The 24,883-nt window shown below is 46.8% G+C and overlaps 1 protein-coding gene across 2 annotated transcripts; it reads left to right on the forward strand.

Moving 5' to 3' along the window:
• On the forward strand, positions 1–24,734 carry LOC100124030 (ADP-ribosylation factor-like protein 4C). Of its 2 annotated transcripts, none has more exons than XM_008217495.4 (5): positions 1–543; positions 16,918–17,271; positions 17,950–18,216; positions 20,593–20,808; positions 22,087–24,734. In XM_008217495.4, exons 3-5 carry the CDS (start codon positions 18,000–18,002, stop codon positions 22,281–22,283), a joined length of 630 nt encoding a protein of 209 aa, XP_008215717.1. In that variant the 5' UTR covers positions 1–543; positions 16,918–17,271; positions 17,950–17,999; the 3' UTR covers positions 22,284–24,734. The 2 variants fall into 2 exon arrangements, with proteins under 2 accessions (XP_008215717.1, XP_031788442.1); XM_031932582.1 differs by having other exon boundaries at positions 10–553.
• The last annotated feature ends 149 nt before the right edge of the window (positions 24,735–24,883 follow it).

Genomic DNA, 24,883 nt, shown 5'->3' on the forward strand with positions numbered 1-24,883 from the left:
GCGCGAGAGGAGAGTTCAGTGTTCACTGTTCAGTGCTTGCTGGCCCGTCGAAGCGCTCGCTCGCGCGCGCGCGTGTGTCGCTGCTGTTCGTAAACACACAGCTATACGGTGCTATCCTTTCACAGTGCGACTTCGGTTATTACATAGTGCGTTCGACACGTAGACCCACATCGTCGCGATATCTTATACGAAGTGTTCTGATCTTTAGCTCGTCGCCGAGGATATACTCGGACAGCCAGGAGAAGATACGGGAAACGATAACAAAACAGCCAGTGCCGCGAGGAGAGTCGAAAGTACATAAGCAGTACTCGCGGCCGCGAGTGTGGATGTGTGCGCGGACGCGAGATCGATAAAGTTCGTGAGGAGGGACGAGAGAGAGAGAGAGAGAGAGAGAGAGAGCTGCTGCTGCTGCGGACCGTTTGCGCCGTGTCGCGCGCGCTCTCTCTGGGCCAGGTCGCTGGACGCGGCCCTGAATAATCTTCTCTCCGCACAGAGGTCGGGCGAACCTCTCACTTTGCATCGATCCCCGCCTCGACGACGATGGTCAGTTCTGGTATTTCATTCTGTTTCTTAGAACCTATACACTCACATATACATATACAGCGATTACCATACGGCCGTTTGTTTATACACGATACTCCGTAGCACAGACGGTCGTCTGTTTACCACTGGATGCATATAGGCGCATACCGCTCGCGCGACCTCCTTATCTGCAGCCGCGAGAAGATCTAATGCCGCGCGCATGCATCTAATTCGCGGTGTGCATAAGTGAATGTGGAGCAGGTGCATGTATATACCTATATATAACCGCGCACGCGGATGCGATAAAAGAGAACACACGCGCGAATTATGAAGTGGAGCAACGGAAAGAGGAGGTGGAGGAGAGGAAAAAAAATTCGGCCTTGTTTTTCGAGTGCCGAATGTATACGGCGCGCGACGACGCTCTTCGTGAGTGGACAAAATAAGAACGTTCTCTTCTCTCTCTCTCTCTCTCTCTCTCTCTCTCTCTCTCTCTCTCTCTCTCTCTCTCTCTCTCTCTCTCTCTCTCTCTCTCTCTCTCTCTCTGTATAACGGCCTTTTTTTTGTGCGCGAGGCTGTGTATAGACATCCACCCCATTTTCTGTCTCTTTGCCCAATTAGTGATGATCTAATTTCGAAGGGGCTCTTTCGCTCGTCGTTTCTCTCTTTCTAAAAACTTTTCGTGCTGTTTTGAAAGAGTCGTAGCTATAAGGCGATCGAGTGTGGAGATATAAAAAAAGGCCGCCGGCGGCAGCGCGAGCCGAGCCGTCACCCCGACTTATTATAACAACACTCGCGAAGGTTGTATGCGCGCGTGCGATGGGGTTATGTAACGGGGCAGTGCATAGGAAAAAGCCGCGAGAGTGATTGTGTGGAAACGCGCTGCGTTCGAGGAATCCCGCCGATTTCACCCGTTCGCGCGCGCCTCGACGCGTATTATCCTCGTGTGTTTTTATGATGTTTTATATATATATATATATATATATATATATATATATATATATATATATATATATATATATATATATATATATATATATATATATATATATATATATATATATATATATATATATATATATATATATATATATATATATATATATATATATATATATATATGAGTATCAGGGACGCCGACGTAGGCGCAATTATGGATATTAGCTCTCGATGAGAAATCGAAGCGTCGAGTCTGTGTATACAGCGGGCTTGAATCATAAAATCGGTGTATAGGTATTTTTAGATCCTCGAATGAAAAAGTCCCTTTTCACGCTCTTACTCTTTTTCAGCAGGAGAATTCGGAGAGTCAGCTGGCGCGATCAATCGTCCCTCCCTGTCGCCTCAGCCTCCGTGTGTATCCCTTCGAACCCCATAACCGTACAGTTCGGCGCGTAAACAGCCGAAGCTTCCCTCGACGTTTGAAAAAAAAAGCAGCGAATTTTCTCAAATCTCTGCCCCACGCCTGTGCTCGAGCCTCCGCACTCTGTCGTCGTCGTCAAACTAAACTCGGGGACTATAATACATCCACCTTCGAAAAGTAAATCCGAATCCCAATTCGAGCGTAAACTCTCTCGCAGGTAGATACAGCCATAGGATCTCCCGTTCGCGCGCGGTAACAGCCGGCGGCTCTATTTTTACTCTCTCGAAACTCGGAATACGCGCGCCGAGAGCGCTGCGTATACAGCCATACAGACAACACACACACACACAGTTACGATAGTGCGCTGCACTCGGGCTTCCCGTTATATACCTGTATCTGTATAGCCGAGCGCTACCTGGCCGCTGCTCCGCAACGCGGGGGCAACCAGGCGAAAACTATACTTTTCCTTCCTCCTCTTCAGGCTGGCGATGCGCAGGCGCAGCCGCACAAGAGAGAGCGGACGTGGAAATCCATCCCCGTGAGTGGCTACCTATAGGTATACCATATAGCACACAGCTGAAAGTTCGTCGTCTCGCGGAGGCAGTGAACCTCTTGCCGTTTTTTGGTATGTGTGTGTGTGGGATTATTTCGGCTGGCGGCGGCGCTCTCGGTTGCTAAGTGCCGGCTTGCTCGCTGCTGCCGCGTGTGACGGCCTGATGGGGGTTGGCTTTGTTCGCCTCGGATCAATTGGAGCTTGATTTCGCGCTTTCTCTCTGCGCAGATTTCTGACTCTGTTGAACAATAGCGACGCGTTTAATAATCGTTTGTTGCAAATGTAAAAAAGCCGTTCTCGTCTCTCTCGTTTTTCCTCTATATAACCACATCTGTGCGCAGTTAACGGAGAGAGTCACGCGAGCTTGCGTCAGCCGAATTTTCGGCCTCAATACTGCTAAGGGCACGCGCGCGCGTGTGTATTTTCAAGAGCGTATCAATTCAATCTACGCTTATTACGAAACGCAGAGGAAAACAATATCCGCGAGAGAGACCACAGCCAGCTACCTTACGTACTCGCTATATGCTGGGGTAATTGTTTCAATTAGTGCCCCTGTCCCAATTTCACGAGGTTCTCTCGAATCTAGCGCGACTTCAATTAGAATAGCCAGTCTCGAGCAGGTTTAATAGCCGAAGACGCGCTGTAGGTCTCGTCGGTTTGTTATAGACCCTCTTTCTCTCTCTGAGATTGAAATTAATAAAATGTTTATTCAGAGCGCCGACTCGCTGCTCTCATTAGAGTTCTTAGATATGCAACAAGTGAGGGTAAAAAAAGTTGATTGGCCAGAAACTTTTTCGAGAGCTGCAAGACTTTTTTTTTCATCCCACAGCGATAAAACTCCGCCTTCATCCATCTCGGGAAAAAAAGTGGCAATAAAGCCCCTGTTAAAGTGGCCGGAACGAGGCGTCGCGTCATTTTTATCAAAGATTCTCTTCCGATCGAACGGATATTACAGTATCTCTCACGTGGACAATGTCGAGGTTAAGTCTCGCCGGTCGATGATGGAAAGAACGAACGATCGACCCTCTGCGCTTGTCCTCATAGTTCACTTTGCTCGTGTGTATGAAAGCAAATACAGACGCGCGGCTAGACAAAAAAATTTTGCACTCGCGCACCTGTTGAATAACTTTCGCTCGATTGGGTATCTGTGTAATCGCGCGCCGCTTCTTTCTTTTTTTTTCTATATATCTTATCGGTTTTTCGAGCCGCGGCTTTTTTGGATTGAGTATTTTTATCGCTCCGGGAATTGAAATCCTATACATGTCCGATGAAGAATTTAACATCCCAAATTTATTCCGCACAGTCCAAGCTTTACAGCTTCGGTAATAATTTTATACCACTCCCGCACCGCCGTGATATGGATCGGCCTGGTTTTACACGCGCCATCTCGCGTAATCGATGGTTACACCGTAGATTGAATTTTCCAAGATTCCTGCATAACAATAGCTGCGAGGAACTAAAGTCTCTCTCCGTAGAGCAGAAAAAAGTCTCAGCGTCATCATCTGCATAACTGTTCATCGTCGGAGATCCCGAGCGATTACTTTTCCCCCTCGTCGTCCATCGACGTCCGTTTCTGGGACGTCCTGATAAAGCGTGACGAACGATTTGCATCGGTTCTCGATTGATTCGCCGGCCGTAACCCTCTCTCTCTCTCTCTCTCTCTCTCTCCGCCGTCGGAGCCGAAAACAAACGGACTCGAAATTCATCGTTCTTGGCGCTCGCGCGCGGTTGTACATAGGATATACTTCCGGTGTTCGCGCGGGCCAGCAACTCGTGTACTTTATGGCTCTCAGCTGCCGGCGCTGCATCGGAATTAGATTTTTTACGAGCGAGCGTTAAATTCAGACGGCGGCGGCCGGCACGTGCGCCGCGGAAAATCACGCGAGCTTATGTACCACCCCGCGAGCGCAGAGAGAGGGCCTTTAATGCGGCTTTTAATTGCGTATATACCGCGCGATGGGTTCAATCTCGAGGCTCGTGTGTATTTTTTATTTTTTTGATACGAAGTGCGATTAAGCTCTGAGTCATTTCGGGAATATCGTTATCGGTCTAAATTTAGTATCGGAGAGCGATGTCTTATAGATTGTGGCCGCTTCTCCTGAAACGATGTACAATCGCTCAGCGATATACTTACGTATAAATTGTTATCATTATTACACAGCGTAACAGCGGAGGACACGCGATATCCGAGCGAAAATGTCCTGGAGCACGCATCGAGTGGTTCTCGAAATAAGAGAAAAACATCCCGTCCCTCCTCCTCCCACGCGATTGGCCAATCATTCAGCTCGAGAGCAGCGATATCCTTCACGATATTATATACTATACATCTCCGTTCGATGTAAATATCTGTGTGTATATATAGGGACTCTACCGAGGGGGCGATCGCGTCCCGCGAAAATCAATTTCGCGCGAGTTGCGTACTGTGCCCCCCCCCTCTCTCTCTCTCTCTCTGCGGAGAACCTGCGCGCCTGCGTAAGCTTCGCCTGGGTTTGGGTACGCACGCGTTCTCTGATGCGCGAGAAGCTCGATCGTGTTGTATGCGTATAGAGGTATATATACAGTGTTGGCTTGATTGATTTTCGGTTTAATGACCTCTATATTAAATCATGATCATAATTTCAAAATTACTCCATATTCTCGACCATTAACAGTTAAGAGCCGACAACGAAAATACACACCACATTCTCGCACAACAACAACAACAATTCAACTCCCATCAGAGAGAGAGAGAGAGAGAGAGAGAGAGAGAGAGAGAGAGAGAGAGAGAGAGAGAAAGAGCGGGCTGTAACCATGCGGCTCTGCCGCCGCAGCATCAGCAGCTCCTCTCTCGTCCCGTTGCTAACCGAGAGAAGAAGGCGCAACTCCTCCTCTCTTTCCCTCCGGAACTGCAGCCCATATATACGTGTATATACACACACGAGGGCGAGGGAGCGACGAGATTGTCGCCGAATTATGCACGCCGCGTTGACTCGCGAGCGATGTTGTATATACGCTGCGAGAGCACTTTTCTGACGAGACTCCCGCCCTCTCTGCGGCTTTTTAATTGCTGTATATAATATTATGCACGTCGATATCGCTGGAATTATTCGAGGGAAACTTTGCCTCGTCCTGTTATGAACAAAGTTTAGAGTTGAACTCTGTGGCGCGCAGTAGCTTATTATGTATGTACGCCGCGTAAGTAGAGTTTCCCGTGAGAAATTTCGTAACGTATAATAGAGGAAAGCTCGATCTCCGCGCATACTCGAAATCAAATCTGCGTGTACTAAGCGTGTTACACCGATTTCCCTCCGCAAACGTATACACGCGCGCTTATAAGGTGTATATATATACCTACAGCGTGAGGAATCGATACAGAGTATATGCCCGCAATCGAATTAAAAATCCCAGCCGGCCGCGTGTGCGCAGGTGTAATCCAATTGTCGCTCGCGCGCGAGAGAGCTGAGGCAAATCCTGCGCGAGCGACGGTCATCGGCCTTGTCAGCTGGTAAACACGCGAGCAACGGCTTCCAAGAGCTTTTTTCATATAAGGTTCTTCATTACACGTGTAGCTCCATCGATTTTTATTCGTATCACTATATTCCTTATATATACATACACAGCTTGATATTGCTCCGAAACGTTAATGGAAGCGGAGAATTCGAATCGAATGAAACCGGAGAGAAAAGATTCGCGCAGACGAATCACATCGGCGCTGAAATAATAAACGAACCCAATTCTCTCCTCCCGCAACTCTATAAAAACGCGCGCGAGAATTTCTTCCTTTATACCCGTAGGGGTGAGTATAGCAGCTCTATTCCGCTGAATTATTAGAGGGAAAAAAGGAAGGACTTCATACTTTTTCCGATGAAAATAATCTCACGTGCGCCGCGCGCTTCTTTTCCCGCGAGCAAAGTATATATGTATAGAGCTCTCTTCAGAAGAGCGGAATGACACTTGAGCTTCGACTCGATCTATATATACACCTACACGTGCAGTGCAGAGAAAAAGAATTTCTCGCGAGGGAGCACATGGCGCGTGTATGAATCTTTGAATGCCTCCTCTCTCGAGCGAGTATATTCTTGTATTCTCCTTTGCTAATTCTGCAGCCACTCGCGGATTCCTTTCTTTCTTTCTTCGAGATGAGCCTCTTTTTTTAATAAATCTCGAGACTAAACTGCAATTTCACCCCAAGGACACGAGGATTCTTCATTGCGCGAGAGCGTGGGGGTTTTCGCCTCACCTGCGTTTCCGGAATCCTATACTATACTCCTGACGGGCTCATTAGCGGGTCGTCTCTGTTCTTTCGCAACTTACGCGTGTTTTCCTCGACGACTCGTGTCAATCGCGCGAGAAACACACGCCACGGCAGATTCTTTCCGCTGATTCTCGCTCTCGTACATACACATCCCACACATCCGCGTAAAAGATATACAAATCACCTGTCATACTATTCTCCCGGGAAGTAAAAACGAATCACGAAGACGTTGTGTGTGAGTAGCCTAAAGCTCTCGAGGACAAATATTTCCGATAAAAAACCTGCACATACACACACACTTGAAACCCGAAGGACAGAATCCTCCCACGAGCCACGGCGTCACGCTCTCTAGAGCACCGTAGCTGGCTCCAATATATCTGTACGAGATACTATCAGCAGAGAAAAAAAACAAAGGCGCCGGTCGTATCGTCAATAATCCGAGCGCTTATCTCAACCATGCACCGGTCGACTCCTCTCTCGCTTAGCGGCGGCCCCATTATTATATAGGAACCCGTGTGGCCGCCCACGTGACTCGCTTTCTCTGCGCGGCGTTTTCGCGCCTTAAATAGCCGAGAGAGGATAGCCGGCCGTGTGTCCGGAAGGAGGAGGAGGAGGAGGAAAAAGCCCATTAAAAATTACCGTACACGGTGAAATTCCCCGAGATGGATGCTTCTCTATATAGGTTCCGTTTCCTCTCTCTCTCTCTCTCTCTCTCTCTCTCTCTTTATATACGGATTTTTGAACGGCTCAATCCCAGTCGATGGATTCATGTTATGACTCAGTCATAAGCCTGTTTTCACGTGTTTTTCCGCGGCTCCATATACACAAAGTATATATTTATGCAAACGACACACACACGCACACACGGTTATGTTTTCCAGTGCTTAATCCTCTCTCTCGCTCAAACGGACCGTAAACATACACAGCCGCGGCTGCGCAGGTTTTTCGTAAAAAGCACATACGATCCGTCGCGTAAATTATCCTCGGAACTCGATACCGAGAGAGACGGGATATCCGAAAAGTGAACTCGGCGCATAACATCCGTAAAATATACTACACTGTTCCAGTAAACCCGGGGCATCATCGCGTGCGGAGATCTGCTTTGCAGTCGCGTGTAATATGCAAAAACCAGGCCGACAACTTGCCGCATTGTTCCTCTGTGCTTTTATCGTTTCCTTCTGTTCGTCAGCTGCTGCTGCTGCTGCTGCTGTTGTGCGCTATTTTTTTAGAATACGCGTCTATATACTTAACGGGCTGGCTGGACGTCCACTGATGACGGACAGCGTATAGGTGTTTACACGCTGGACGTGGGATGAAAGATTCATGAGCACATTGTTTTCGGAATCTCGATGCGTACACGCGTGAGGTCGCTTATTGTCATGTGTATGGCGAGCGACGCAATGATGATGATGAGGCGACGCTGTCGACAAAATTTCGTTCTTTGTGGAGTCGCTTTGGAAAATTGGAAAACGTTATAACGGGACGCAACGTAAAATCTCGGAGGCCGTTTTACAGATCGTCAATTTTCGCGGAGAAAGCTACTGCAGTCTTTCTCTTTGCGACAAAAGGATATAGAAGTAGGCCTGCAGTGTAAAACTAGAAAAAAAAAGTATAATGGATTTGCACGACACTATATACTCCGTATACGGACGAACTTACTCTATACAGTCGGAAACCTTTTTTTTTCTGCAGCGCCGCGCAGTATACCGCTCGTTGAACACGATAATGATCCGGAATTACGTTTCATTATCCCGACGTGGATTCATTTGTGAAAATCAACTCGCGCGTTCGAACGAGTCCTATACACAGGTATAATAATACCAACAACAACAAAGTGAAAAAGAACAGACACAAATACACTACTATTTCGTCAGAGCAACGATTCAAAAAAACACACGCGCAGCATAGAAGCTCGCGTCAAACCGAATTAGATAAGCGGCGACGTGTAGCTTCCCACTGCGGTGAAAGATAAAACCCGCTGCTCCAGAATCTAATCAATCGGGCGAGCTGCTATGCAGGTAAACGATATAGCCTGACTCTGCAAGTGAATGAATATACAGTAATACTTATACTAGCGCTCAATTACCGGCTTCATCCGCTCTCGGAAGTGCGTCTCTCTCTCTCTCTCTCTCTCTCTCTCGGGCGTAACGAACTGCAGCGAGTCTTTGGCATTAAAATTTAAGAAAAGCGAGCCAGTTAAATCCCGCGCACACGATTTAACCCTTTGAAGCGTTTTACCACTGCGTTTTTATACATTATCCTTTTGTCGGAAGCGGCTCTCTCGCGTCGCTGAATTTTTCACTCTCCGCGCGTGTCCCCTTCGAGGCTGGCTTTAAGTGTAATAATTGGAGGTTATTGTGCCCGACGACGACGACGACGAGGGGCTTCTGTTTGTTTTGCGTCGCGGCTGCGTGCGCTTGCGTTTATACATAAGCGAGGAGGACGCTCTTCCTCTCGTGTGTGTGTATTGTATATATAATGTGTTTCGTCAACCATCAGCTTTTTTTTGTTATCGTTTCGAAAGGAATCCACAGTTTACTTTTCCGAGGTATAATTTTGAAACTGCTGGGTAATCAGGAGATATCGAAACTATATGACTGCACAGTAGGGAATCTCCAATATATACGCTCTCACCGTAAAGTGGAATAATTGCCCCTGGCTATATCTACATACTCGGTGGATCTGATGCAAAAAAAAAAGCGAGCACACGGGACGCTCATTTGCCTGGTGCGCTCTCTTATTGGAGAAAGAGAGAAAGCGGTGACGAGGAGAGGAGGCGAGTGCACGGGGCTTGCAAAAAAGAGATTGAGAGAGAGAGAGAGACGTGTATATAGCGGGCCCTAATTAGAGCTGCAATTTACATTGTAATCCGGCGCGTCGCGAGCGAGTGAACTTGAATTAACTTTCCTTATGAATTTATACTAATTGTCGTCTGTGCCTCCGTCGCTATCTGTTAAGTGCAGTCGTTGTGTTTTTCTCCAGATATCTATAGAGGGACGTAAAATGACGCGAATCGATAAACTGCAAAAAACTGCGGCCTCAGTTATTATTAATATGTCGATACAAGCGCTTTCGTCTTCTCACGACGTATGCGGGTGTCGTTCTCTCTCGCGGTTTCCTGCTCTCGAAAAAAGAGACAGATGTCGAGTCGGCATCTGCCGCTCAAGAGGAAACACACATCGCGGATATTGTGTGTGGGATCCTTCCTGCACCGGCGGAATCGATTATACACCCGATATTTTCTTTTAGCACTTATTCACCGGTTCACGGCTGAGAGATGAGGATATAGTCTTGCCTAATCGCGACCGTCTATGATGGAGAAAGCGCCGGAGTTGAAAAAGCATCGCGAAGCCTGATTTACGGGGAATAACGCCACTTTTGATTGAATTTTCGTTATACAAGCGCGAGTCGATAATAAATCAACTGTATATAGTCGGGGCTGCGATTCTTTATTTCGCGGTGGCTCGCGGGCGTTTACTGCCGTGGAAAATCGCACGTATTCTCTCGACGTTGTAACGGGACGGAGGTTCTTTTTACAGTAAATTTCGAAGACGTCTTATATAGTGTGTCTTTTGTGCACGTGTGTACACACGAGAGATGAGCTTCGGAACGATCGAATACCGATGTGTTGCTCCTTTCACCTGTTATAATTGCGAGAGTTCGCTTCTCCGATCGTAAACGACTGTGTGTATAAATGTGAAAGCATATGCTACACGACAAAAACTTGTCATCAGCGCGACAAGCGAAGAAGTCTCGATACACGTCGGGAACTTTTTGCCGGCATCATCATATCCTATATCGGTCTCTTAAAAGCGCGCAGGTATACACATGCCCACATCTGTCAGGTGTCCATTATATTAAACGCGAGTGTAAGTATACGACGATCCGAAACTTTCTCCCCGTATATAATATAACTCTCGTGTGCGTCGCTGATCGGCCGCCGGGGAAAAAGTTGCGATGCCGCTTTACCGTCTCCGCGCACGTGTCGCGTATGTGTGAAATGTATGTGTATAAGTGCACTCAGCTCTCTCGAAAAAATCGTGGAGAGAGAGAGAGTGAGAGAGAGAGAGACAGAGTCGTGAGAAAAAAGAACGCGTGGGATCATCCGGAGTCAGAAGGGCAGGTGGAAGCTGTGCTGCGGAAGGAAGGAAGGAAGGCATGTGGGCTGCTGCTTGTTATACAGAGTGTAGAGTTTTAATCCGGAGAGTAAAGGTCCCGAAAGAGAGAGAGAGAGAGAGAGAGAGAGAGAGAGAGAGAGAGGGGCCGAACGTCGAGACGTATTCATCCTCTCTCTCGTCGATGTGTCGCGCCCATTGAAGCATATACTGTGTGCTCTCTTTTGTGAGCTGGCTCTGTTTTTTCTTTCTTTCTTTAGCTATAGCTCGTTCGCTTCTATTCTCCACGCCTTCTTTCTTTCTCTTTTCTCTTCCTCCACTTCGGGGGATTTCGGGGCGAAATTTGCTAGTTGGATTTCCAGCTTCGGGATTATTCCGCTTTGTTCTCGCGGGAGAAAGAAAGAAACGTTGCGGCTTTTGTGTGTACTTCTTCCTCCACTTTAGAGAGAGAGAGAGAGAGAGAGAGAGAGAGAGAGAGAGAGAGAGAGAGAGAACCACGAAAGTGCGTATAAATATCGCGTAGTTTTCAATTACTCACGTCGCGCATGTCAGTGTCCCAAAGTGGAAAATCAGCCTCGCTATTTCGCGAACTGCACACAGATATACCTATAAGTGTATCCGACGAGAGGGAGGCCAACTTTGAGCGCAATGCAGCGCGTTAATCACGGCCGGACGTTTCAATTTCCTGGCTCTCCGCATACGTTCTCGCTGCTGCATGCGCGCACACGGCAGACTCTATCTTCGATTCGTCATCCGTGTACACCACTGTGCATCCCGCGGGCTTTAATTGCTCGGATCGATCGTCGGCCCTATACACATCAGCGCAGCGATTTTTTATCAAAGTGGGTGAGTCGAATATCACACGGGGGGGGGGGGGGCACACACGTGAGAGAAATCTGGCTCTGTAGGTCACTGCCTCTCATCCCGTGTGTGTTCCGCACTGCCACATTATCGGCCCGTTTCTTGCAGTAGCAGCTGCTCTTTCTCGCAAACGCATATGCGCGACAGTTTCGCACCTGCGACGTGTTATACTCTCCCGGAGGCCTTTTTTTACGCGCATATGTATGCGGCCTTTCTTTTCACTCTGGCGCTCGGTACAATGCCAGGCGCGGATTCTTCGCTGCAGTGTTTCTTTTTTCAAACTGTGGAGCTTGTCTCGCGTTTTTTTTCTTTAATGAAAGTGTCGGGTGACGAGATTAATGGCTGCGAGCGTCGTCGCGTGATATAAGCTGCTGACGCTCGTTGTTGATGTCGGAGCTTTGGATTTTGACGTGTAAGGTTAATTCTTCCTCTGTCTCTTTATCTCGTTTTTATCCTATTCCAGCGTCGATATTATACTTTTAGCTTGAAACAGGTATACGCAGCAAAACTCGCTCTTTTTCCCCTCTAATCAGCGATAATATTGTCTCTCTCGAGATAACGTTCGCTCGCTGCGTCATCTCTCTTAAAAATAGCTCCGCACGCGCTGCTGCTCTCTCTCTCTCGCGACGAAATAATTTTTCTTGCTCAAACACACACTGCCGCACCCTTTATGCACTGCATAAACCCCCAGCGGAGCTTATTTTCACTATCAGATAGATATACGTATAAAAAGTTTCTCTTTTTCTCTCCCTCCACTGGAATATATACATCACTATACACAAACGGCTTTATTTATAGAAGACGCGCAAGGAACATTCGCTGGAGAGGAGGGAGAGCTGGTAAAAAGTCGCGTGTATATACGAGGGGGAGAGGCGCACTACTGTTGCTTTTAAAGAGGACATTAATCTGTCGCGATTCAGAAATAGCTCTCCTCTCTCGCTGTTGATGCCGGAGCGCGCGCGCATACGCTGTGATGCAGTTTTTGTCGTATTTTTAACAGGGACAGTCTGAGAGTTTGTGTGCAGTGTGCGTCTGCAGAGATGTAAACTTTTTTTTCGTTGCTGAAACGAGCGCTTGATTTGTTTTATATAAGCGCGTTATCTCGCGGGGGTCAATGCATTCGTGATGTATGTGTGTTATGCGTTATCTTCTGCTTGGTTGGAAAAAGTGTATATGGCTGGCGTGTGTGCCGTATGATTTTTTTGTAGGTATATGTGGCTGGAGGGAAAGGAAACACGTTATTAAAAACTTTCAGCGAAAAAATAGCCACGATCAGCAGACTGTGTAGGTATTATCGAATCTGCGCCAAGAATTCCATGCAGCTGCAGAAAAGTTCTCTCTCTCTCTCTGAAAGAGATATACATCACCGCGGACGATTTTTCGGCCAGGTGCACGCCTGTCGCTATAGCGCTGAGCTTGCAGACGAGACGCGCGGCCGCAAGCTCGTTGCCCACTCGCGGCGAAAACGCTTTTTATGTATACCCCTCTCTCCGAGCTTTTGCCTCTCAAAAAGAGACTTGCTTCGCTATATGCTCTATAGATGTGAAGAAAACCCGGCGACGACCATACGTCGTGTTGTTCGGCTCTCTGTGTGTACGTAGATGCGCATCTACATTGTGTCTATATGTATACGTGCACAGAAGCCTGTTATACGGAGTGAGAGGGAGACGGGGAAAAAATAGGTGGAGGAGGCTTTCAGTGGACGTCGCTGCAGTGCTATACCTTCTGCGAGATATGGGATTGGCGGAGCGACGGATTTTCGATACGCTCTATGCGCGATACACACATGCATGCGGGTTTGGATAGTATATACAAAGAATAAACAAAAAAAAAAAAAAAAAAGAGTTCCGTTTGTCTTCAGCGCACAATAGCGTTTCATTTTAATTGGCTCGTTTGCCGGATTGAAAGAGCCGTACTATACACGTTCGATCGGACAATATGCTAAAATTTAACAATATAACTGCACCGGAACTCGGCTTTTTTTTCCTCATTCCGTCAACCTAAATTCAACCGATCCAAAAATACAAATCCCATTGAAGTCCCCCCTTTCCATGTACACCAACTCGCCGACAGAAAAAATCCACACCCAGACACAATATGTCCGCTTCCAGAAAACAAACGAAAAGAAAAAGAAAGAAACAACATGCTCGCGCTAATACGGAAGACAGTCGCGCGAGCTGCTGCAGCTTCGTCGCGTCTCTTATACTGTTCGGCCGCAGAAATAACTGTTCGCGTCGCGCTGGACCGCTAGAGAGCTGTGTACAGCAGCGCGAAGAGAGAAAAAGGAGAGCCGCGGCCGCGCCTGGAAAATCCGAGAGAGATATATAGACGATGGAACATCGAGAGGGAGAGAGAGAGGAGAAGTTCGCAGCTGCTGTATCTATATAGAGCCGAGATTCGCGATGCAGATGCGCCGTTGAGGACGTTTCGTTTGTGTGTTAAACGTAAAACGTATGGATGCGAGAAATTGAATATGTACACTGCGCATTAGCTCTTGTGTTCGAATCGTTTGGCGTATATAAAAGATACGACAAACCGAGCGGTTTGCAACGAGGATGACTTCATCTAATCGAACGGCAGCGAAGCCCTACGCGAAAAAGCTTCTATCTATATAACGTTGTAAGTATCCTGACCTTTCGAGTGCAGCCGCGGATCGAAGCCTCTCGAATGCGGGGCAATGATAAAAACACGCGTTCACCGCGGTAATCTCTCCAGTTCACGTTTGATTCCGAGCGTAATTGAAAAAACAGCTTCAATAAAATTTACTGAAAAATATCCGTATAGGAGGGAACTACATACTCACACTCGAGTGCAAAAAACAACGCGCTGGCGGTGAGAGTCGGCGGAGAAAGGGTGGAAAAGAGAATAGCAGCGAGAGAACTCGGGGAGCAATTAAGAGAAACTGAAAGAGAGAGAGAGAGAGGGGGGGGGGGAGAAAAGCAGATAAGAAAAAGAGGAGCGATGCACACGGAGAATACAATGGACATTCCGTTCATCTCTATCTCTATATATTTTCCCTCGCGTCGACTTTTCTCTCTCTCTCTCTCTCTCTCTCGATTGCAACTATGCGCAGCGGAAAATACTGCGGTTTCATCCGTCGAATGCGATTCGGCCGCGAGGATGTGTATATCTATATAGTGGAGAGACGAAAAGAAGAGAGAAACGACGACAATGCTTATATAGTATGTGTATCAAGGCCGAATCGGGGAAAAAGAGCCGGGATGCATCAGGCGCGAGAACAAAAGATGAGCAGAAGATGTGTATAATACGTGTGTATTATATATACGACGCGCGTATAATATAAGGAAACAAAAGAGGCCGAGAGAGTTTCGAAAGATCGAAAGGATGATGCTGCTCCAGAGCTGAATATAAAGAGTCTGAAATATTACGCCAAACCGAGGTAAGACGTACGGCTTCGCTGAAAAATAATGAAACACACACGGCCGAGGGATATATGAATAAATCATCGGAGAAAAAAAAAGTAACAGTGTCGAACATTTATACAGCTGAAATAAATCTCGCGCTCACAGAGAGTCCAACCACACTTGGTTAATTTATGAAAATCAGTTTTATAACACAGCCGTCGTCGCGTATAATCAAGAAGAAAAAAATGCTTTCACCAAACGGCTCCTCCGAGAACCTAATGAAGCCGTATCGCTGACAGCCGATAGAGGGAAATTTTCCAGGAAAACTTGGTCACGGTGAAACGAGAGAGACGCGCGGAAAGATCCAGATAAACTCGCGACGCCGTAGACCCGAAAGAAGACACGGCTCGAAGAAAAAAAAAGCAGAACACACACAGAGACGCGAAGAGAGAGAGAGATACAGAAGGATATCGCGTGGCGCGCGCGGACAGGTAGAAAAGTCGGTGAAGCGGCGGCGAACGAGAGAGAAAGGAGAGACAGAGAGAGAGAGAGAGACACTCCATACCTGCACGTATACACATCAGCCACGAGTTTTACGTGTATAAAATATACTCGGCGTAAGTGAATGCATTATAGAAGTATGTGTACAGGTTCGATGCATTCGCGCCTCGCTGTGTGCATCGGTGCATTTATACACGTATACCTGCCGTGCATAGAGGGAGAGAGATGACCCACTCTAGTCGCGAGCGACGGGACGACTCGTTTCGATTCGCCTACATAAGCTCGTTTCGTTTCTTTTTCTCTCTCTCTCTCTCTCTCTCTCTCTCTCTCTCCTGCGGTTATACAGCCGATCTGTGTGTAGTGGGGAGAGAAGAGGTGCCGGTGAGTTTCTGCTCCCTTAGGCGCGCGCTGATGCACCGCCGAAATATTCTATATACACACCGAGCAGGCTTTGTTGCTACGTGACTCCGATGGAACCTTTCTCTCTCTCTCTCTCTCTCTCTCTCCGAGGGCCCGGTTTTCCGGGAGCTTTTTTATAACGTGAAAAGCCTTGGGGGACCAGTTCTTCACAGGACTGGCGCGCGGGTTTTCGTTTTTATCGAGACGGTAAAAACCTGTTATCGCGTAGTTTTCACAATAGGCGCGAATTGCGTAAGGCTTTGAATGCAAAGCGAGGGTAATCCGGATTCGGCAGAGAAATCCTCGGAACTATTGTCGCCATTTGTAATCCAGTTCTTTTCTCGGTATAATACTGTATCTACGTACGTTAGACTACCGTGTGTTTTTCTCTCTCTCTATCGGATTCACGGAGAGCTTGAAATACCTGTTTGATCTGCGCTCGCGGAAAAGAGGAGGAAGTGCACACGCTCGCGTATACGTACTACGATTGTATAAGTCGACTTGTACGACACGCTGTTCGGCTCTTCCAATTAGCTACTTATTTTGTCTTTTTAAGCTTCTTTTGAATTTCGCGCCTTCCTTTCAAATCCGTCGAACGAGGTCACAATTTTTAAATTCTTAATTTTCTTTGATAAGAATCCCAACGTTATCACTATCGCTTTAAAGCGAGCGAAATCCACGTGCGGGCCGAGGGGGAAGAGTATAGCAGCGCCGGGGAGAAAGAGGGAAAGTTTTAATGAGGATATGGCTGATAATTAGCCGACTGAACTGGGTACAAAGCGCGCGTGCGAAAAAGTTTGCCGAATTTGGTCGTTCTCTTTATTTTTTCTTCCTTTCGCGACAAACTCTCTCGAGTTATCTCTACGATTTAGCCGCAACTCGGCTTTTAAGTCTTTAAGGCAATTGCCGCTATGATACACTGGGTGCAGTAATTTTCATTAATTAACAAAAAAATTGAATCGAATCAAAATATCCAAAGCTAATCAGCCTCTCTCGATCTCCTGTTACAGAAAGTCCGGTGGTGAGAGCAGCGAGTCTCGTTATCATCGTCCTCCTCGTCGTCGTCATCATCAGCATCAGCATCACCGTCTCGAGAGAAGCGCCGATGGCAGTCCGTGAATTGCCTCCTACTCGCGGCAGTCGCCCGGCGCTTCCCACGTCCGGCTTCACGAGTGAGAGGAGAGCGCGGCGCGCCTGAGCGCCCACCTATATCGGCGCCCGCTCTCCTCGCTCTGCTGCCGCTGCGACCGGACGCCCATCGGAGCGGTACACCACATACTCACACACACACACACACACACACACACGAGAGAAAGAGGAAGAGAGGAAGTCGGGAAATCACGAGAGCTGCTCGCCGCTTATAGGTGTGTATAACGGTGTGCATGCTCGGGATTTTTCCCTCAATGGAGCTGCGCGGTGCGCGTTATGAATGGGGCACACGTGTATACGAGATAAAAGTTACGAATAGGAACGCGTAATGAAGACTAATCGATTCGATGGGAGCAAGTGCGCGCCTTATTTAACGTGCTGATCGCTCTGTGTGTGCTTTTTTTTTATTATAGTATAGAAATCGGTCGATAGCGATCATGGTTATATTCAGCGGAACCCCGTGACCATGACGGGATCTCCGCGTTTTGCTTTGTGCGCGTTTCCCCCCCGACTTCCCGCTAATTAATTTTTTACTGTCGTGCGGAGAGTACAGTCTGATGCAGAAACTTCGCTTCGTTATATCGTCGGCTGCGAAAATTATTCGGTTCTAGCTCGGAGAGCCGCGATGATGAGGCAGTACGTCTACCTTCAGCAATTTTTTCTTCCTATTTCCGCGAAACGATATCCTCTTTGTTCGCATTTATTACGCACTAATCTAACATAAAAAAAGCCACGTCCCGAACCACAACCCGGACCAGAACCAATCGGTCGCCAATTCCCACGCGCGCCATAGTCCGTATAAAAAACACTCGGCGCTGACCCAGATCCCCGAGTGTATGTATCGATCGCCGGAAAAAAAACACATATCTAAATCTCATTTTCTCTCGTTACAGCTCTAAGGAGGAGAAGATAAAAGGCGAGCCTTGAGAGCTCGAAGAAGGAGATGGGCGCGGGTATGGGCAGGAGCGGGACGGGCGGGGGCAGCAGTCTGCTGGAGGCCCTGCCGACGGGGACGCCACTCCACGTGGCGATGCTCGGACTCGACAGCGCCGGCAAGACTACGGCCCTCTACAGGCTCAAGTTCGACCAGTACATCAACACCGTGCCCACGATCGGCTTCAACTGCGAGCGGATACGGGGCGGCATAGGCAAAGCCAAGGGTGAGTCACTTCTCGAGGATCGATTGTAGAACGTTGATTTTAATGGCAAATCTCGCTGAACGATCTTTTGTTTCGATAGAAGCGCTAATGCGGTTTAGAATAGAGAAGGACAATATTCTTGGAGGCGGAAATATACGCTGGGGACAAAGAAAAGTGGACGAAACACTGCTCAGAAATGCATACACGAATAGCAAAGAGCTAGTCACGCTTCATTACTCAGAGTACACACGGCTATTTTCAGCCAAGCATAAGAATTAGAGGCGAATTCGCGCGAGCGCGTGTCCCTGGTAAACGTATAAATAAGACACTCATTGTAAGCTCATTAACCCCCTCCCCGGGGAGACTAGTCGCCAGAGAGAGAGATAATTCGCGCAACTAACGTATACTGCGTTTAAAATTCTCGAGATAATTATACCCTCTCGTTCGAATCCACGATATGTATTATACCTAATCTGCATTTTAGTACAAAAACATGTAATAACGATTTGAATACAGCGCTAAGCCGTGTGTGTCCCCGAGAAAAAGAAAAGAATCATGCAGAGCAAAAGATCGGCTTATACTATACACGTCTTATGCGCGCGCGTCACGTATATGGAAGTGTGAACATCGAGATTCCTTCGATAATAAAAGCGCTGCAGCAGAGGGATGAGTCAGGGCTCTTTACATTATATTGCTACACGGCGGCGGTATAGGCATTCTCGGAATGGAAATTTTCGATGCTACTTCTTCTATAAATCGCGTAATATCGTTTTTTTTCCTCGATTATGCACCAACAAGCGTCTCTCCGCATAAATCACGATGATAAACCGTACACCGAGAGAAAAGAATCCTTGACACAAAGAAGAATTCTTAACTGTTAAGAAAATTGTATTAAAATATGGAGAAATCCAAGCGTCTTAACAGTTAGGTTTTCAGATTTTTGAATTTCTGTAACTTTCTTTCCATCGACGTAAAATCACTAGCACTTTATAATTACTTGTTTTCACTTCTTATTATCATTTAGTATCGCTCTGAGACTATTCGATGTTGAAAGATTCTTTGCTTTTGCAAAATATATTCTATACCTATACCTATTTATATTAAATAGGCATTTATAAAGCAAAATAGAAAAAAAATTGATTTGCAAAAATCAAAAAATGTGGTCATAGTCTGTACTCAGTACATGGGACAGTGGTCGGGACACACTGTTGGCCCCATTCGCAATGATCAGTGAACATCGGCGCCGCTACCAAGCTCGTCGGACAGCATACACGTCGTCTGGGTCTTTTATCGTTGGGCCTACTCTCGGACTCGTCAGCCGGGCCTATACGATGACCGGGTGAGGCACATATCCTTTGGTTCTAGTCAGATCACGGCAGCCTTCATCGCGTCGTTACACATATGGACACGGCCATACATGCATCCGACTCGGACAACCCCCCGTTGGAGTTACGACTTTCCACAACGGAGTCCACTGCCTAGTCGCTCGCAGAATCCGTGCGAGATGACTTTCGTCAGAGCTTGACAGCGGTCTCGATGCTCACATAGGTCTTACCTGAGAACATTCGTACCACGTACTATATAGTAGCGGTTGAAGCGGCCTTATATTGATCGGGAACTTTTCTTGCCGCTTGCGAGTTGAGGATCAGGTTGTCCGCCACCTAGTGGCAGGACTCGGGAACTAACATCGGAAAACTGGGGGTGGAGGGACGCGCCGCTACGGGCCCGGAGTACATTGCAGGTATATGAGGAGAAAGCGACGCGTCGGCGCACGAAGCCCGTATACCTGCGGCTTCGTGGCCTCGAGGCTCGGAACTATTTAAAATTTATACGTGCGATGGCTTTATAGAAAAATAAATTAAAGATTTATTGAAAATTCAAATTTTTCACATACTATACTCGATATAACAATCAGCAGAGGACGACAATTTTCGCATCGAACGAATAGTTCCGAGTCACTGCGCGCATATTCCCGTAAGTCGAACCTGTATCCTAGCGCGCGTCTAACGAAATTATAGACCTTTCAATCTATGCGCGCATTCCTCCTCGAGAGGAGCATCACGGACGCGCGTGTGCGGTTATAATACGCTTGCGGTTACTCCGAGAGAGGAATCTTCTTTCTCTGCGCGGTGTGTTTTGCGGGACGGCGAGCTACATTTTATGGCTCTCGCGCGGACGTTTTCTTCTGAACGATGATTAATTTTCGTTCGTTATATATGATCTCTGCAGCTTTGTTGTCGACGTCGCAGATTTTATAGAGATTTTCGGAAGAAGCTTGCGGTTGCGAAACTACGCGGTGACAGTGCGGCTCGAAACTTCGCCGGAGGCGCGAGCGAACGCGAGATGGTCTCGAGTTAGAGCGAAATAATAATAACAAAACAAATTCTCCCTTCGCAGGTGTGAACTTCCTGGTGTGGGACGTGGGCGGACAGGAGAAGCTTCGGCCGCTATGGAAGTCGTACACCCGCTGCACCGACGGCATCATATTCGTCGTGGATTCCTGCGACACCGAGAGACTCGAGGAGGCGAAAATGGAACTGACGAGGACAGCCAGGAGCCCCGACAATGCGGGCGTTCCCATACTCATACTTGCCAATAAGCAGGATCTCCCCGGTTAGTCGTCTTCCGCGTGTTTTTCATTTATTCCACTGCGCTTACATCGCAGGGAGCTGTTAACGCGCCACTTGTTGGCGTGGGAGTATTTCGTCAACTTCGGGGGATGCTGTATACGCTCTTTTTTCTTCCAATCGTCCTCGATGACGGAGTGCTTTCCCGGGGGGGACTGCGTGCGTGTATTCAAGGGGGCGGCTGGATCCGAGTCTATTGAATCTAATGCGAGCGTTTGTTTCGGCTCTGACCTACTTCGCTGTACTGCTTCATCGTTTTACGGACGAAAATTGAGACGACGTACTCAATATATTTTTATGTTGTATGATTAACGATCGGTAGATTTTTTCTCTGTAAATTCAAGCAGTTTGTTAGAACCAACACGATTGACTTTTCCGCGCCTGTTTTACTTGCAGAACGAGCGGAGATCGCCGTAGACGGGAGAGTTTACTCAGTCTAACGATATTTGCTCGCGGAGACTAATAAAGATATGGAGATTCACTCCTCTCTCACGTACGCGCTCGGCACATGCAAATCCGAGACACCGAAAAGTAACTGATAAATTAAAAAACTTCAGAGAATATTCGCATGGCGGCTTAAGGTCGGTAATTAAAGCGTAACTTTGAAGCAAGTAGGTTAATCCGACGCGGCGCGCGCGCTGTCTCCCGAAATGTGAAAGGTGTGTATAACACACTCGCTGTAATACAGAATGACTGATATCGAAAGAGCTTGACTTTTGTTCTAGATTTACATAAGCCTTGCGCAACGCTCGAATTTCGGTGTGGCCCGTTTCGTTATACATGCATTCTGTATACAACGTATCGTTCTCTTCTCGTATCATTACGAAACGCCGTCGCAATTACAATCGTTCTCACATCATTGCGGTGACCTTAGTCGTCCGGTTATTATCGTTGGGAATTTTCGACTTTTTACACGCGAAAGCCGCGCGGGGCTATTTGAAGCGCGTCGCTCGCAACGAGGCGCAAGTGACGGGGCTCCAGCTTTTCCCGCTTCTTCAATTAGTTTCAAATTGACGCCGGCGTCGCTTCAGCTTTAATACGCCGATGGGGGATGACATCACGATATTACGCTGCAGCTGCGCCGAGACGCTCGACGATTGAGAATTTTTACGTAACTTTCCGCGATAAGTAACGCGCGCTTCCTCTGATTGGCGCAGATGCAGCGGCTTGGAAATTGAAGCGACGCTTGCATCTTCGGAGAGTTCGATGTAGCTTTTCGAATGGAATCAGAGCGAGACTAACGGCAAATTTCGTCGACTTGCAGGTGCCAAGGAGGTCGAGGAGCTGGAGAAGCAGTTGGGCGTGCTGGAGCTGTCGTCGATGCCGGGCTCGGCGTGCATCCGCGTCCAGCCGGCCTGTGCGATAACGGGCGAGGGCCTGCACGAGGGCCTCGACAGCCTCTACCAGCTGATCCTGAAGCGACGCAAACTTGCCAAGCTGAATCGCAAACGGGCCAGGTAGGCCAGGGCTTCCGAGGACTGTGCCTGCGTCTTTTGACACTGCGGCTCGAGGCCCGCCGGCGGCGGTGGCCAACAGCAGCAGCTATTCCTCGACGATGACGACTACTGCGCCAGCGACGACAACGTCGACTAGAGGAGCCTCTCTATCTCCCCATCACTCTTCCGAACTCGCCAAGTTACCGCTCTGACGAGATGGACGCGGCTCTTCTATTTGTACATATTATATTTTTTTTCGTCCGCAGCGCGGCGAATCACTTTCTTCTAGTCTACGAAGCGCTACATCGAAGCGGACGTTTCTTCATTTTTGTTTTTTGTTGGCTCTTACCTTTCCTCTTATTTTTAATCGTCTCTCCGATACTTTGTACGGTGTGCGTGCGTAGTATTTATAGTGTCGCGAAAGCCGGAGGAACAATTTACATACCAACGACAATAAGGTGTCAACTCCTTTTGGTTCTTTGTCCTGTCCTTCAGAGTTCTTACTTGTCAGAATTTTCGTTTACCTTTGACGCGCGAGCGTCGCGTAGTCACGGATCTGTATCGAGTGTAATAATATAATGTGTAACGACTGACGCTTGACGAATCGCAATAGGGCAAGTGCACTCATGCTAGTCGACCGGATGATCGTGCGCTTGAGTTGACGTTGCTTTGATATATACAAAAGTCCCCCGTATTTGTCGTTGGTCGTAGTTTCATTCGCGACGATTCATAATCTGTAGATAGTAGAAGCGTCTTTGTTTACTCGATGATGTAACGCGAGAGATTGTAAACGAGTGTTTGGGTTGGAACGTGGACGTCGGTAAGGCAGGTCTCCGTGATCGAATGTTTGTCGCTATGTCGAAAAGTAGATGGGCAGCGCGAGGGAGTACGAGGTCGAAGAAAATGAAATAAACCTGTAGGAGTTTTATATATGTGCCTAAGTATCGTAATAGCTCTTCCGCTGTGTAGTCTTGATGGGCAAAAGTTGAGAAGAGAAAGGACAAAGCTCGCCGAAGTATATACGCGACGCAGTGATGGACGGGGATGCTGCGAAACGCGCACGACTGTACCGATCACTTTCGCAATTCGCGTTATTATCAATGATAGGTGTAGCGTTGAAGTATATCTCGAGTATAATATAAATGGGAAACAAGTCGTTGTTGTTTGTTTTGTACCTCGACTTTTGAGAGTCATTCGAAATTCTATTGTGCACACCCTGTTTCGCACTTCACATATACATATTGCTATTATATATATATATATATATATATATATATATATATATATACATAACTATACATATATGACATATATATATATATACACACATATATATACGTGTACTTGCCCTTGTTGTGTTTTATCGCCCTTGTTGCTGTATTTCGACATTTTATTGTAAAGAAAATGAATAAACAAATATAAGAGAACGTAATGTACATAGCGCGTAGACTATAAGCGAATACGGATTATTGTGTATTGTATAAGCAAATGATCGCTTCACGACTCGTCGTTTGGGTCATTTTGTAAGACGTTTTTTAAGATGTAAGTCAGCCTAACGTTTACAAAGATTAAGACAAACAAGTTTTAGCGCAAAAATACACCGCCGAGTTCCGAATATCCGGCTGTATACTATATCGATGCAACAATTTACACGTAGACGTTCCTGATAATTCAGTGTATCGAGATGGTTCTCGGCCAACAGCATCAACGATCGTCATTAAAGGCATTCCCATTAACGAGATAATTGACCTAGCTTGTAGTATATGCGTCGAATCTATCAGTCGTGTAGAACGATTCTGTCGTCAACTTTACAAGCGTCAGCGCCTAAAGCTCGCTGTTTTATTTAATTATTAACTAGCTAAATGGTAATATACGTTATCGCAGAATCGTTCGCTCGTATATAGTCAAATTAAAGAAACACTTCGCAAATCAACAATAGTCGTTGAAAGTAAGGTTTTGAGAATCAAGAGCAACCGCCAAGAAAAGACTTGAAAATTCAGAAATAAAAAAATCGTTCCTTCTGGATCTTACTTCTCTATTTTCATATCGAATAATTATATCTTCCATTTTATAAAGACAAGGAAAAACTTTAACTCTCTTAATTTAATAATCAATTTGAAAAACTATAAAGAAATATTTACCAACTCCGACTTTTTGACAAATCGCGATACACCAATTTACAATGAAAATAATTATGCAGGTGGATCGCCATCTCAGCGACTATCAATTTTCGACGAAAGTTAGCCGTAATTAAGCATAACTGATATCACCTAAGCAACGCCAAATCGCTTTTTTACTGTAAAAAAAAAATAACAATGATACAAATTATAAGAAAAGATGAAGTAACTTATTGCGATATTTGCATGAAGATAAAATGAAAAAACAAATCACGAATGCTCAGCGCACGCACGCGTAATCACTATATTGTAATGTCGCTATCTACATATATCATCATTAAATCATTGTTACTTTCTAAGTGGAGTTCTTGATTTTCCTTCTCTTTCTGTCCAATTTCCTACCGTTTCCTCGCCATCCGTGATCTCAAATTCAAATTTAGATGTTAACCAATCGTATCTGCACACCCATACTATTATTACTAGTATTTTCAATTGATGGCTCGATTAC

Source organism: Nasonia vitripennis, chromosome 5 (assembly GCF_009193385.2).
Source record: "Nasonia vitripennis strain AsymCx chromosome 5, Nvit_psr_1.1, whole genome shotgun sequence".
In the NCBI taxonomy this organism is placed as follows: Eukaryota; Metazoa; Arthropoda; class Insecta; order Hymenoptera; family Pteromalidae; genus Nasonia; species Nasonia vitripennis.